The 15,748-nt window shown below is 41.1% G+C and overlaps 1 protein-coding gene across 1 annotated transcript in view; it reads left to right on the forward strand.

The window, feature by feature from the left end:
* Positions 1-484: 484 nt before the first annotated feature.
* Positions 485-15,748, forward strand: part of nfatc4.L (nuclear factor of activated T cells 4 L homeolog) — a 47,225-nt gene continuing 31,961 nt past the window's right edge. The window contains exon 1 of the mRNA XM_018259865.2: positions 485-1,231. Coding sequence (XP_018115354.1) covers positions 1,129-1,231 — 103 coding nt within the window. The 5' untranslated portion in view covers positions 485-1,128. The remainder of the gene's footprint in view (positions 1,232-15,748) is intronic.

Below are 15,748 nucleotides of genomic sequence, written 5' to 3' on the forward strand. Positions count from 1 at the left end.
CCGAAAACATGATGGGTTGTTATGGGAAACATCACCCGTGATATTTTTCTCCAGTGTTTTAAACAGCATGATAAATAAGTCCCTCCCGGCTTATTAGAAGAAAAATTAAAACTAGGTACAAATCACTCATCTTGGTATTTGCTGTCTAGGTGCAAAACATTTCATCAAGCAACAGAGTTATTAAAAAATGTGCGTTTCATACAACTATAGTAGTGTTGTTTATCTTTGAAATGATCGAAGGGTTAGTATCTATCATCCTCAGCTAAAAGAACAAACCCACGTCTCCTCAGCCAATCAAGTTTAGGCCTGTCAAAACTTTGGTTCTTAAATACACACAAAAAAATGAGAGAGAGACAAAACAAAAATCTCCCTGCCAGTGACATACTGAATTTTTACAAAGAGCAGAGGACAGAAGTAGAAAAAAAAGTTTGGAATGATGTCAGGATGGTTTCCAGCCAATTGGAAATGTCAGGGGGAGGTGCTGGAAAAGTTCCTTTCTTCTTTTTTTGGATTTTCCCTGCCCTTGAACAAAAAAAAGAAGTAAAACTATAATAAGTTTCCCATTAAAAAAGGCAGAAGGAAAAGAATTCTGAGTGAAGGAATGCATAGAATAGAGCTGCGTGGGGAAGTGAAAAGCAGCAGGGGTGTGTGGATTCTAGGATTTGCAAGAGGGTTCCCCCCTGTCTGCGTGCCTGTATATATTTTTACTTCTTCAGCATATATAGTAACTTGCTTCCATTCCTCCTCTTCGCTTTCTCCATCCCCTCGTTCTGAGCCTCTTTTGTCTCTGCACTAATCAACTATAGCTGAATCTCCTGGCGCTTGGTGTCTTCTCCCTTCTTTATTTTTGTTCCAGACTTTCATTATTTAATCCATAACTTCCCATCATTCTCATTTTCTCCCTCTCACTTAATTAAGTCCTTTTTTCCTTTTCTGGTTTTACTCTTGTGTTTGTTTAGTGCTTGCTACTTCCTAGTGCTTCCTTTTGTTTGCTTCAATAACTTCTCCTGCTGAACTTTATCCTCCATTCTCCTTTCCTGCATCTTTTCAAATCCATCAATTTTTTATTGCATAATTCCTTTACTGACCACGTTTCTGTCACCTATCTCCGCTCCTTCCAGTCCCCAAATGGGGGCTGCAGTATGTCAGGATGGTGAGCTGGATTTTCGTCTGATTTTTGGCGAAGAAGATTCTGAGGCTACTTCTCCAAGAGGCACTCTGCACGCAATCGGTGAGTTAATACGTGACACTGGACTGTAGTTTAGCATCTTTTAAGTCAGAGATTTAAACTGTATGAAATATTTCACTTTTTTCCTACTTTGTGGAATTGCTTAGATTTTGCACAAGAAAGGAATCCTAATTTGGCCAGTCTGCAGCAAAGCATGTGTAAAACTAACATTATCTGTCAGAGGGATTAAGAGATTGTACAGGTGACACATTTCAGACAGTGAGGAAGAGGCGGTAGTTTTAAGCACCAAAGCCCTTCTGCATAAATAATTGTAAGATCATGGACCAGCTTCCCAGTAGAGGTGGTCGAGACTTAACATAGGACGCTCCAATATGCTTGGCAAGAATAATGATTTTACAAGGCCAAAGATCATGCAGAGTTTGAGTTTTTACAGCCGGACTAGGGAGGAGCAGCTTCTTTAAAATCCTATTTATACATTTGCTGGGAGAAGGACAGTCTGCTATAAAAAAGTCCAAACTGCGTGGATTACAAATCGGCCAATACATGTGTGGCATCTTAGATGTTTAAAATATCCAAGGTTATTAAATTATAAATAAACCATACTTGCTTACAAATGCAGTCAAAAGGGTTCAGTGATGTACAAGAGAAAAAAATGTTTCAAGCTTAAAATAACACAAAACTACTTTACAACTACAATAGTTTTGCTAGGAATAAAAATGTCAGGAGGTGCAAGTATGCCGGGTCCAAAAAAAAAACCCCAGATATAGTGGCAGGTCACACAAAAGAAATAAAAGTGCCTAGTCTATTTATGTAAAATCCAGCACTCTGAAGAATGGGATGCTGGGACACAGAACTGCCTTTGTAGCTTGCCTGCTGCGGATGTATATGTACATACTTACATACATAGTAATTCAAAATAATAACGTGTACAGAGACAAAAGTCAAGTTCCAGACATATATACGGGTATGGGACCAAAAACCTGTAATCCAAAAAGCTTCGAATTCTGGGAAGGCCATCTCCCATAGACTTAATTTTAATCAAATGATTGAAAATTTTATTTTTCTTTGTAATAATGATACAGTACTTTCTACTGTACCAACTAAGATATAATGAATCCTTACTGGAGGCAAAACAATCCTATAAGGTTAATTTATATATATATATATATTTATGAACAGAGTAACTCTGCACTGTCAGCTCTTTGTTTAAAGTCAAACAAACGTGGTTTATTCATATCTAGTACTACCTACAGTAGAGTATAGGTAGAAAGGTGTATAGGGACATGCAGGTAAATTACTAGGACTATAGTCTGAACAGTTTCGGAGTTCATACTATATTGCACGTGTAATGGAACATGCACCCCAAACAGAGCTCCCACCTGTAGTAGGTTTTCATTCAGTGATATGGGGGCAGATGAATACAGAACACTAAGGGGTATATTTTAGAGATAGCCACAGTCTTCTAGAGTGAAATTCCGCCACTCTCCATTCATGTCTATGGGATTTTGAAAGGCGTATTCATCAAATGATTGAACCTTCACCCATTGATAAATACTCATTTAAAAATCCCATAGAAATGAATGGAGAGTGGAGGAATTTCACTCTAGAGGACTGTGGTGATTTCTAACTTCACTCTTTGATAAATATACCCCCAAGTTGTTACAGCCCTGAACATTGGGTTGCCACCTGGCCAGTATTTTACCAGCTTGGCCGGTAAAAATGATGGCCGATCCTAATGTTATTAATAGGGAAAAAAGAAAAATATATAGGAAGGCCGGTATTTTTTTCTGGAAAAGGTGGAAACCCTACCTGAACACCTAGGCTCTAACACGTATCTAGGACCACACAGATTATAGGGCAGCACAATGACAGAGCCCATAGCTCTTTATACAGTAAAACCTTGGGCACCTATTAGTTTTATAGGCCCGTTTGTTGTGTTTTTTTTTTTATTTCAATTTATTTTTCTATAGAAAAGTTGGCATCATATAGCACTCAAGAATCTGATATTGTACAATCAGTACCCCTTCAGTTGTTGATCTACAGCCCACCTTCCTTCTTCACTTGACTAAGGACTATGCTTTACAATTAGCGGCACAAACCAATAAACTAGGATTTCAGGGGAGTGGGTTGCTAGAAGGCGGCTGTACTTCCGGACAGACAGGCGGGCCACAGCCCTTGCCATATGAAAACATTCTAATGCCATTTATAAAACCTTTCAGCCCCAAGCACTCCTGCCAGGCAGGGCAGCATGGTGAGTATAAATGCAATAGGTCAGTTTAAACCCACTGTAGCAGTGAAACAGTTAACCCAACTTCAATTATTTCTTTCCTATAAACAATTCACCCTCCCATTTCTCCCTCTGTCTCTTTTTTCCCTTCTCATTTTCTCTCCCAAGTTTTTCTTTCCCCCACCTCTCTCGGCTCACATCCTCCCTCTTCCCACCCTCTTTCCTTGCCGCTTGTTTAGAATATCATTCTTATTTAGATCTTCCCAAAACATGTGGTACAAGTTAGTCCCTCAGAGGTTTGGCAGGCTGGCGTTGCCATGGAGACGGTGATTTCGACTGGCGTAGTGAAGCTTTGGGGTGGGGGTGTAATTAGGTGCACATGTCCATGAACTTCTGGATAACTTTATAGGTCTGATGGGGAAAGGGGAGGGATCCTACGAGCTGCACATTGTCTGTAAGGAAAAACGATTTGTGCTTGCAATAAAGGCCATGGAGCTCTCAGTGCGAGCACCCTGAATCCTGGCACCCCCAGCCCCCGATGCGGGGATCTCAAAGCTGTCTGACCAATTCCTTTAATATAACAGAAAACCCCCCAGGTTTCTACATAATGTTAACTGTTATCTGTATAAAGTTACTTAAGCACTCAGGCAGGACTGTCTTAAGCTGGCCATAGACTCAAAGATCCGCTCGTTTGGCGACATCGCCAAACGAGCAGATCTTTCCCCGATATGCCACTAACGGCATGGCTATATCAGGGGTAATCTTAACGTATGGTCGAACAATCGGATTACGATACGCCAAGGGGCTCCGATGGGTCGGTCGGTCAAACCTTCCCGATCGATATGGTGGGCAGATATCGATCGGGAAGACCCGTCGGAAGCCCCCATACATGGGCAGATAAGCTGTCAAATTGGTCTAAACGACCAATAAAGACAGCTTTATCTGCCCGTGTATGGCCACCTTTACCTAGCAAGAGATCTTGCCCTGTATGCACAGTTCTTTTAGCCATGCCGTGCAGCATGTGGATTTCATTTGTGGCAGAGGTTGTAGTATGCTTAGCCCTGTTCCAAAGAACACATATTAGTTATATGATTCAACAGGATGTAGATATGTAATAGAGCAAATACTCATTGAAGGCAAACAGCCTGCAAACAAACGTTTTCCCTGTCCCTGCCGTGCACATTTCACTCCAAACCACAACTGTGTTTTTGTCCAAATCAGTCTACCAAACATACTAACAACCCCTTATGGGTATGAAAAAGCCATACCCCCCAATCCAGTTCAACAGTATTTTTGCAGAAAAGGGATTCACAGTATTTTTGCAGAAAAGGGATTCACAGCATTCTATTAACCTGAGGCATGCCTCTAATATCACTGCAGAAAAAGGATTCAGAGCATTGTATTAAGCCCAGAGAAGCCAGAATACCTCTGAAGAGAAACATTACTCTAGAGATGCCACTATCGATTGCAGAAAATGCGTAACTACTATTAACCTCAGGCGTTCCAATAATCATAGAGTAACCCTTTTCTGCCACTGCAGGAAATCTAGCACTGAGTTTCCTTGTGGCACTACAGGATTCCTGTGTCTCAGCTACAGGGGAGAGCAGGTACATTATGATAAGTCGTGCCTCCACCCATGGTCAGGAGGACAGACAGGGCTGTAATACCACTCCCTAGGAACACCCCTGATCTGCAATCACTCACACAGAGGAGAAGATGATGGATTTATTTGCAGGACACTGTACCTTTAAATAACTTTGATACATAGCAGCCTGCCAGCCAGAAGCAGCTTCACATATTATTTGAGATGGTTTTATCTGTGAGCTGCTGGGGGAGGCCCACTTATGTAGCAGTTTCTTCAGAATCCTGAGGACTCCCTTTGGCATTCCATGCACTGAGAAGAGTACGCCATGCTCTTCAGAGCCCAGACAAGGACCCCCTTTCCTTCCGCACCATGAACAGAGTGTGCTTTTCTGCCACCCCTCCTTGCACAGAACAACACAGACAGAGAAGAGACAAGTATACTGTACATAGTTCCCCTATAACTGTAAATAAAAAAAATATGCAAAATATAGTCTACCCCTTAAACCCTGCCTAGTGTACAGACTATAGTAATGTACAGTGCTACGCAATATGTTGGCACTATATAAATACATGTTAATAATAATATTATATATATATATATATATATATATATATATATATATATATATATATACACACTAATTAAGTAACTATTAAGCTCTTAATTAACTCCATATCACTTCATTTCAGTAGGAGCAATTATCAATGCAAAATACATGTGCAATATATTAGATGTGAGAATCAAACGACCCATTAAAGGCAGGTAAAGTTCATGTACCCTGCCTAGGGTACAGACTATAGTAATATATATGCACCAATTATGTAAATATTAAGCTCTCAATTATCCACATCACTTCATTTCAGTCGTAACAATAATTAATGCAAAATACAAATGCAATTTATTAGATGCATTTTAATTACTTTAGTTCAAAGACCCATGAAAAAGCAGGTAAATTTCATCAAGAAAGTTGGTACGCTTTGGGGCCTATTTAGCTGTGTAACAATTGGAGGAAAACATCACAAGTTATGTTGCCCATAGCAACAAATCAGCAATTAGATATCAACCATCACCTACAAGTTAGAAAACAAAAGCAAAGATCTGATTGGTGGCTATGGGTATCATCACCAGAGATGTATTCCTCCAATTTTTACACAGCATGATAAATAGGTCCCTTTGAGTGTTTGACAGAGTCTCTTACATGCTCAGTTGAACTGATCTTATTGATTTAAATACACGTCACTTTCCTCTGACTGTTTTAAGTTGTCTGATATGATGCTCAGATCCCTATAGAGCATTTGTTTGCTTCCAAGTCTATTGGACATACAGTACATTATTTCTGTTAACCACTGCTTCTCAAAGCAAATATTGCAATAACTTTATAGTTGCAACATCCTTTTAATATGCACATTGTTGCTGTTGCAAGTTCTTCTGTGCATTGCAAGTGCAGCTCATAGTGTTAAAATAAAACCGTTATAAGAGTTAAGCCCAATACATTAAAAAAAAGGAAGAGAGAGGCAAAATAGTAGAAATAAAAGCTATACCACCCAAGTAAAAATGAAGTTCTCTATAAAGCTTTCTGCAGTCAATTTGAAACCCCTATGGACCAATAAAGTAAAAGTTCATAAATTATTATATATACACACATATCAAATATAGCTACAGAATAAATAAATGTGCTGCTAAGGAATGGTATTATTTTTACATACAGACTTGTTTGGAATTCATGTTACCTGTTGATTTCTGATGAACTGTGAGTGAGATTCCTTCTGACTGCTTTCTCTCCCCTGCCTTGGATGTCGGTAAAAGTGATAAGCAGAAGGGAAGAGGGAGAACGGCAGAAGAGAACAACATAATCTTGTCAGTGGTCTCTGAACTTGGAGACTAGTGCCATACGGTATGATATACAGGCCAAGGCCAGCGATTTGCTGGTCTCCGCCCACTCTTGTGTCTGCACTCAAAGGCACTATATACTAAATATGTGTAAAAGTGCTTGCCTTTGACTGCAAACACAGGAGTGAGCTGAGGCCAGCAGATCAGCTGAATCTCGGCCTGCGTTTATTTGTGTCTGCACTCTTTGGCACTACATCAGCCTGGATGAAGAGGGCATACATTTTTAAATCAAAATATGCTTTGTGTGCTTGCCCCTAGGAATGTGAGTGCAGACACAGGAGTGAGCAGAGGCCAGCTGGCCTAGCAGAGGCCAGCCCATAACCTAGAGAAGATTGCTTCTCTAGCCTTGCCCTTAAACTGGCCCTGCACTCAGAATTATAAGCATACCAGAAGTTACAAAAGAGTTCCATAAATGCATAATGTAGAAAGGTCAAAGATAAAATGGAATTATTCTGCTATGTTTTTTTACGTATTTTTTGTTCTCATTGCGCCGGGCAGTTTTTATAGTATATATTGGTACACTTCATATACCCTCCTTCTCATGTCCTTACTTAACCTAAATCTGTGTTTAGGAGGGAGCAAATAGGAAAGACTGAGCCAGCCCCTTAATTTAGTGGGGCTCCCCCATACAGTAGCTGCAGAGCTAGGCAGAAAGATTGTGGAGTTGTGCCAGAACGTTAGCTCTTGAATGTGGAATTTGCCAGCAGTGCCTGTAGCAGAGTGGAGAATAACTTTTGATTAGGGACTGAGAATGCGGGAAAATGTGAATAGTGAGGTGAGATAGGGACACACAGACCCAAGATTTTGCCACCACCAAAAAGTGCCCTGACTTCACCCCATCCTGTCATTTTTTATGCCACCATTGAACATTCAGCGCAGAGATTAGAGCACACTGTTAAGGTTGAAGATTTGGGAGCAACATTAGAAAGTACTGCAGTACAGTTGTGTGTGCCTGGAACAGTGTACCTAAAGACTGTGCAGCCATAAACACAGAGTGATGTGCAAGATAAGTACAGATATATCTTACACACACCACTTTCTGCTCACACACTGGCAAGATACTCTTGATTGCAGTACTGCTGCCTAAGCTCCTATTGGTATAGCACAGTTGATAGCACAGTTGATTCCTTCAACATTTGAATTGTAGTCTTGCCTGTTTTACCACTAGCACATCACACATTCCTGCTCCATGTCATTGTCTGTTTCCTCACTAAGAGAGCATTTTCTTGCTATATCTTCTCCCATTAACTTGCCTGCTTCGTCAGTGGCTCATGGTAAATTTCTTGTTCCCCCACTGGTACCAAAATAGAACAGATCTATTACCCACTTCTCCAATAACACATCTCTTTTTACTACTTCAGTGTTCTTGCCTTGCTGCTGACTGGTACAGGACTTGTTTTTGTATTATATTATTTCTTAGCCATTGCTTGTTTAAGAACAAGTATACTTATGCGATAGGTTCATTAGTCACGTGACGTTAAACATATTTGTACATCAAACATATTTATAATATACAGACCAGGTTTTGTGGACATCTTCAGCAGTGCATAAGAGTTAAGATGTAAGATTGGGCGTCATTTATGTATCACTTATTTTTATTATACCATAGTCAGTTATAGTTGGTCACATTCAAATATTATATCTCCAAAATATGTATTGATTGACCAGGTTAATTGCTTGCAAGATCACTCATTTCGGTGACTCACATTTGGTGGTCACATTCCAAAGTTTTACAAATATTTCCGCTTTCATGCAGAAACTGCTGCAGACAAATACACATCTGCAGTTCAATCTAGAGTAATAATCCAGCCATTAATTTATACTGTATGTGTATATGTATGTAGGACACACTCCTTTTATGCATCCCATGCTGTCCTCTGACTCTATATTTCAGAGTTACATAACACATACCTGCACCAGAAAACCATATGTATTATAAGAGAAAATATACCTCCTGTATGACCTGTATAAAAGCACTTGTCCTTCAACCTTCTTTCTTTATATGGTCACAGAACACTAGTGACTTCTAACTTTGTATTTGACATTAGAGGCAACATTATCCCATATATGGTGCAGCAGTCACAGAAGGGCCAATTCATAACCCAGCTGTTGTAAACTTGGGAAAATGTTACCTCTTTTGCTACCTATCATTTTAAAACAATATCAGGTCCACATGTGGTACAACTATACTCAATGGAAATAAAAACTGTTATTAACAGAAGTGGGCAACAATTACAATTTACTTAACTGAGTCACCAGCATATGCAGACCCTTAATAATCAATAATAACTAATAACATTTAAACATGCTGCTATTGTGCAGAAGTTAGTGAAGGAACCTCTAACGCAGTATTTCTCAAACGGTAGGGCCAGTCCCACTTGAAAGTCTCATTTGTGATAAGCAGACTTATTGCATCATGTGCAGTCTGTGCATTGATATAGCTTCTGACTCAAGATTTTATTTAAAAATATAGTTGTATTTATAACATAAATAAGTTATTTAATTTTTTGTATGTGTAAGCAATCTGACTATATGTCAATTTGGCCTCAATATTGGCCAAACCACTTTAAAAATCAAGGCAACTACTCATGATGACAATTCTTTACTCTGTTGATTTTTTTTTCATATTTGAATATTCAAGTTAGAGTTCAGATTCAATATTTGATGGAGGATTCAGTATAACGGTAAATTATGGATTTTGTGTATCCATATTAAGAATCCCTTCTCTAAGGAAATTGAAATGCCAAAGGCCTGTTGCGTTAGTAGAGTATGAAGTGTCAAAACCCAAAGTTAGGTCAGATCAGTTAACATAGACAGTAGCACATTTACTTACCAGGCATTATGAACTTTCCTGTAACAAGGGAAATAGATCTGGAAACCCGTTATCCAGAAAGCTCTGAATTATGGGAAGGCCATCTCCCATAGACTCACCAAAGCAGGTAGAACCAGCGCACATCCTTATGCAGAACAGCCTGGTGCACAATCTTAGAGGCTCCGGCAGCCTCACATATGCTCTAGAACAGGAAAATAACGGCACACCAGCATTCAAGTTGCAGGATACAACCTGCTTGTTTATTGTGCGGAATGAAACGTTTCGGGGTCACGCGCCTTTGTCGACCCTGAAATGTTGCATTCCGCACAATAAACGAGCAGGTTGTATCCTGCAACTTGAATGCTGGTGTGCCGAACTTTTCATGTTCTAGAGCATCTCTCATAGACTCCATTTTAAACAAATAAGCTGCATTTTTAAAAATTATTTACTGTTTCTCTGTAATAATAATAAAAAAGTGTCTTTTAAGTGATCCAAGCTAAGATACAATTATGCTTATCAGAGGCAAAATCATACTATTGGGTTTATTTAATGTTAAAATTACTTTTTTAGTTGATATGGCAATCCAAATAACAGAAAGACCCCTTATCCCAAAAACACCAGGTCCCAAGCATTCCAGATAAAAGGTCCCATACCCATATAACTAAACCACTAGTAATTCGGATGTCATTAACTGACCCCCTACTAGCTCTTATTTTGTCTTATCAAATGTCAAGGGTAATACTGTGAACAATGACATGGTTCTATGAATGAAACAAAATCACAGGTTATTAACTTACTAGTTTTTTTATTCATTTTTTCAAATGCGAAAGTCAAAGGGACATACGTTGTAAAATGTAATGTAGTGTCCATAGCTTAATAAAATAAACATATACCTCCTGTTCTATATTTTTACACCAGTAAACCCTCAAAGTAATGCTGATCTGGATCCACTGTCTAAAGAAACACAGCATTTCTTTCCTTCTATGGTGTATACATCAGACTTCCTGTTTTCAGCATAAACCTCCAGGGCTAGGGCTTGAGCATGCTCAGATTGCTTCTCTTTCCCCCTCCCCTTTCCCTGCTCCCTTCTGCCCTCCCTGCTGTAATCGGAGCCCAGAGCTATGAATGTGCAGGGGGAGACTCAGGCAAGAAATTTAGAGATGTCGCGAACTGTTCGCCGGCGAACTTGTTCGCGCGAACATCGGGTGTTCGCGCTCGCCGGAAGTTCGCGAACGTCGCGCGACGTTCGCCATTTTGGGTTCGCCATTGTTGGCGCTTTTTTTTGCCCTCTCACCCCAGACCAGCAGGTACATGGCAGCCAATCAGGAAGCTCTCCCCTGGACCACTCCCCTTCCCTATAAAAACCGAAGCCCTGCAGCGTTTTTTCACTCTGCCTGTGTGTGCTGAAGAGATAGTGTAGGGAGAGAGCTGCTGCCTGTTAGTGATTTCAGGGACAGTTGAAAGTTTGCTGGCTAGTAATCGTTTTGATACTGCTCTGTTATTGGAGGGACAGAAGTCTGCAGGGGTTTGAGGGACATTTAAGCTTAGGTAGCTTTGCTGGCTAGTAATCTACCTTCTACTGCAGTGCTCTGTATGTAGCTGCAGTGGGCAGCTGTCCTGCTTCTGATCTCATCTGCTGACTGCTGCAATAACAGTAGTCCTTGTAAGGACTGCTTTTATTTATTTTTTTGTTGTTTTACTACTACTACTACTACTACTACTATAAGAGCCCAGTGCTATTAGTCTAGCAGTGTTGGGGAGTGGGACTGGTGTGCTAATCTGCTGCTCCTAGTAGTTCAGCAGCACCAACTTTAATTTTTTTTTTTAATATTCATTTTTTTTTTATTTTACTTTTTTTATTTTACTACCGCTGTAGTAGTGTATAAGTTGACCTTTTAGGCATTATTTGCCCTGTAGGCATTATTTGCACACTGTTTTCTTCAACCCGCCATCGAGCTGTGTGACCTTGTTCACATTCTGTCTAAATATCCATAATATTACCGTCTCCAGAAAAAACACCGGAGTCACTTTTTTCAAGCAGCCATAATATATTTTACGTAATCCGTATCCACCGCTGTAGTAGTGTATACGTTGGCCTTGTAGGCATTATTTGCACACTGTTTTCTTCAACCCGCCATCGAGCTGTGTGACCTTGTTCCCATTCTGTCTAAATATCCATAATATTACCGTCTCCAGAAAAAACACCGGAGTCACTTTTTTCAAGCAGCATTCATATATTTTACGTAATCCGTATCCACCGCTGTAGTAGTGTATACGTTGGCCTTGTAGGCATTATTTGCACACTGTTTTCTTCAACCCGCCATCGAGCTGTGTGACCTTGTTCCCATTCTGTCTAAATATCCATAATATTACCGTCTCCAGAAAAAACACCGGAGTCACTTTTTTCAAGCAGCATTCATATATTTTACGTAATCCGTATCCACCGCTGTAGTAGTGTATACGTTGGCCTTGTAGGCATTATTTGCACACTGTTTTCTTCAACCCGCCATCGAGCTGTGTGACCTTGTTCCCATTCTGTCTAAATATCCATAATATTACCGTCTCCAGAAAAAACACCGGAGTCACTTTTTTCAAGCAGCATTCATATATTTTACGTAATCCGTATCCACCGCTGTAGTAGTGTATACGTTGGCCTTGTAGGCATTATTTGCACAGTGTTTTCTTCAACCCGCCATCGAGCTGTGTGAGCTTGTTCACATTTTGTCTAAATATTGATAATATTATCGTCTCTAGAAAAACCACTTGAGTTACTTTTTTTCAAGCAGCATTCATATATTTTACGTAATCCGTATCCACCGCTGTAGTAGTGTATACGTTGACCTTGTAGGGCATTATTTGCACACTGTTTTCTTCAACCCGCCATCGAGCTGTGTGAGCTTGTTCACATTTTGTCTAAATATTGATAATATTATCGTCTCTAGAAAAACCACTTGAGTTACTTTTTTTCAAGCAGCATTCATATATTTTACGTAATCCGTATCCACCGCTGTAGTAGTGTATACGTTGACCTTGTAGGCATTATTTGCACACTGTTTTCTTCAACCCGCCATCGAGCTGTGTGAGCTTGTTCACATTTTGTCTAAATATTGATAATATTATCGTCTCTAGAAAAACCACTTGAGTTACTTTTTTTCAAGCAGCATTCATATATTTTACGTAATCCGTATCCACCGCTGTAGTAGTGTATACGTTGACCTTGTAGGCATTATTTGCACACTGTTTTCTTCAACCCGCCATCGAGCTGTGTGAGCTTGTTCACATTTTGTCTAAATATTGATAATATTATCGTCTCTAGAAAAACCACTTGAGTTACTTTTTTTCAAGCAGCATTCATATATTTTACGTAATCCGTATCCACCGCTGTAGTAGTGTATACGTTGACCTTGTAGGCATTATTTGCACAGTGTTTTCTTCAACCCGCCATCGAGCTGTGTGAGCTTGTTCACATTTTGTCTAAATATTGATAATATTATCGTCTCTAGAAAAACCACTTGAGTTACTTTTTTTCAAGCAGCATTCATATATTTTACGTAATCCGTATCCACCGCTGTAGTAGTGTATACGTTGACCTTGTAGGCATTATTTACACACTGTTTTCTTCAACCCGCCATCGAGCTGTGTGAGCTTGTTCACATTTTGTCTAAATATTGATAATATTATCGTCTCTAGAAAAACCACTTGAGTTACTTTTTTTCAAGCAGCATTCATATATTTTACGTAATCCGTATCCACCGCTGTAGTAGTGTATACGTTGACCTTGTAGGCATTATTTGCACACTGTTTTCTTCAACCCGCCATCGAGCTGTGTGACCTTGTTCACATTTTGTCTAAATATTGATAATATTATCGTCTCTAGAAAAACCACTTGAGTTACTTTTTTTCAAGCAGCATTCATATATTTTACGTAATCCGTATCCACCGCTGTAGTAGTGTATACGTTGACTTTGTAGGCATTATTTGCACAGTGTTTTCTTCAACCCGCCATCTAGCTGTGTGTATTATCGTTTCCAGAAAAACCAACTGAGTTTTTGTTGTTGTTGTTGTTTTTTTAAAAATAATGCCAGGCAAAGGCAGGCCGCCACGCAGAGGCCGTGCTAGGGGCCGTGCTGCTATGCAATCCTGTGGCCCTAGCAAATTTCCCAGTTTTAAAAAGCCAATGACCCTGAACTCCCAAAATGCTGAAGAGGTAGTTGACTGGCTTACACAGCACACCCCATCCTCTACCGTTTCTAACTTTACCACAACATCCTCCTCATCCTCCACTGCTATGGCCACCCCACGTAACACTTCCTCCACCACCGGTGCCCCTTCTTCACTGGGGTCAGAGGAGTTATTTTCCAATGAGTTTCTTGAACTGAGTAATGCGCAACCATTATTGCCAGAAGAAGATGAAGGAGATGAGGACCTTACACCAGATTTAATTCTGGCAGAGAACACGATAGAGATGGACATAATGAGTGATGAGGAGGAGGTCCCCGCTGCTGCTTCCTTCTGTGATGTGTCAGAAGAAATTGATGCATCTGAGGAGAATGATGATGAGGAGATTGATGTTTTGTGGGTGCCTAGTAGAAGAGAGCAAGAGGAGGGTAGTTCAGATGGAGAGACGGAGAGTCAGAGAGGCAGTAGGAGAATAAGACTTAGAAGAAGCAGGGAGGACAGCCCGCAGGGATCAGCAGGGCAACAACATGTATCGGCACCTGTGTTCAGCCGGCCAACGCACCCGCCATTGCCGCCAATACCGCCAACTCCGCCAACTTCTACTGTTACCGCCAGATCGCACACTTCCAAAAAGTCAGCAGTGTGGGATTTTTTTAATGTGTGTGCCTCTGACAAAAGCATTGTAATTTGCAATGAGTGCAGTCAGAAACTGAGCCTTGGTAAGCCCAACAGCCACATAGGTACAACTTCTATGCGAAGGCACATGAGCGGCAAGCACAAAGCACTTTGGGAGCAACACCTCAAAGGCAACAGGCAAACTAAAAGCCACACTCCTTCTGGTCCAGCATCTTACTGCTCTACCTCTGCTCTCCTTGACCCGTCTGAACCACCCTCCACTCCGCCTTCCACCTTGACCACCTGTTCCCATTCCCAGTCATCTGCCACCAGCCAAGTTTCTGTGAAGGCCATGTTTGAGCGTAAGAAGCCAATGTCTGACTGTCACCCCCTTGCCCGGCGTCTGACAGCTGGCTTGTCTGCACTCTTAGCCCGCCAGCTTTTACCATACCAGCTGGTGGACTCTGAGGCCTTCCGCAAATTTGTAGCAATTGGGACACCGCAGTGGAAGGTACCCAGCCGCAATTTTTTTTCTAAAAAGGGAATACCACACCTGTACCAACATGTGCAGAGCCAAGTTACCGCATCTCTGTCACTTAGTGTTGGGCCAAAGGTCCATATGACTACTGACGCATGGTCCTCCAAGCATGGTCAGGGCAGGTATGTCACCTACACTGCCCACTGGGTGAACTTGGTAATGGCTGGGAAGCAGGGAATGGGTAGCTCAACAACAACAGTGGAGTTGGTGTCACCGCCACGGATTGCACGCGGTTCTGCCACCACCTCTACTCCTCCATCGCTCTCTACCTCGTCTTCTTCTTCTTCTTACTCTGCTGCTGGGTCCTCCTTCTCCTCCTCCACACCTGTGCACCCCCAGCTCCCCCTAGGCTATTCGACGTGCCAGGTACGCCGTTGTCACGCTGTCTTGGGGATGACGTGCCTGGAAAGCAAAAACCATACCGGATCTGTACTCCTGTCATCTCTGCAGTCACAGGCCGATCGGTGGCTGACCCCACACCAACTGCAGATCGGAAAAGTGGTGTGTGACAATGGAAGCAATCTGTTGGCAGCGTTGAGACTAGGCAATTTAACACATGTGCCCTGCATGGCACATGTGTTAAATTTAATAGTCCAACGTTTTGTCTCCAAGTACCCAGGATTCCAGGACGTTCTCACCCAGTCCAGAAAGGTGTCGGCCCATTTCAGACGTTCCTACACAGCCATGGCACGCCTTGCTGACATTCAGCAGCG

This window comes from Xenopus laevis, chromosome 1L (genome assembly GCF_017654675.1).
Source record: "Xenopus laevis strain J_2021 chromosome 1L, Xenopus_laevis_v10.1, whole genome shotgun sequence".
In the NCBI taxonomy this organism is placed as follows: Eukaryota; Metazoa; Chordata; class Amphibia; order Anura; family Pipidae; genus Xenopus; species Xenopus laevis.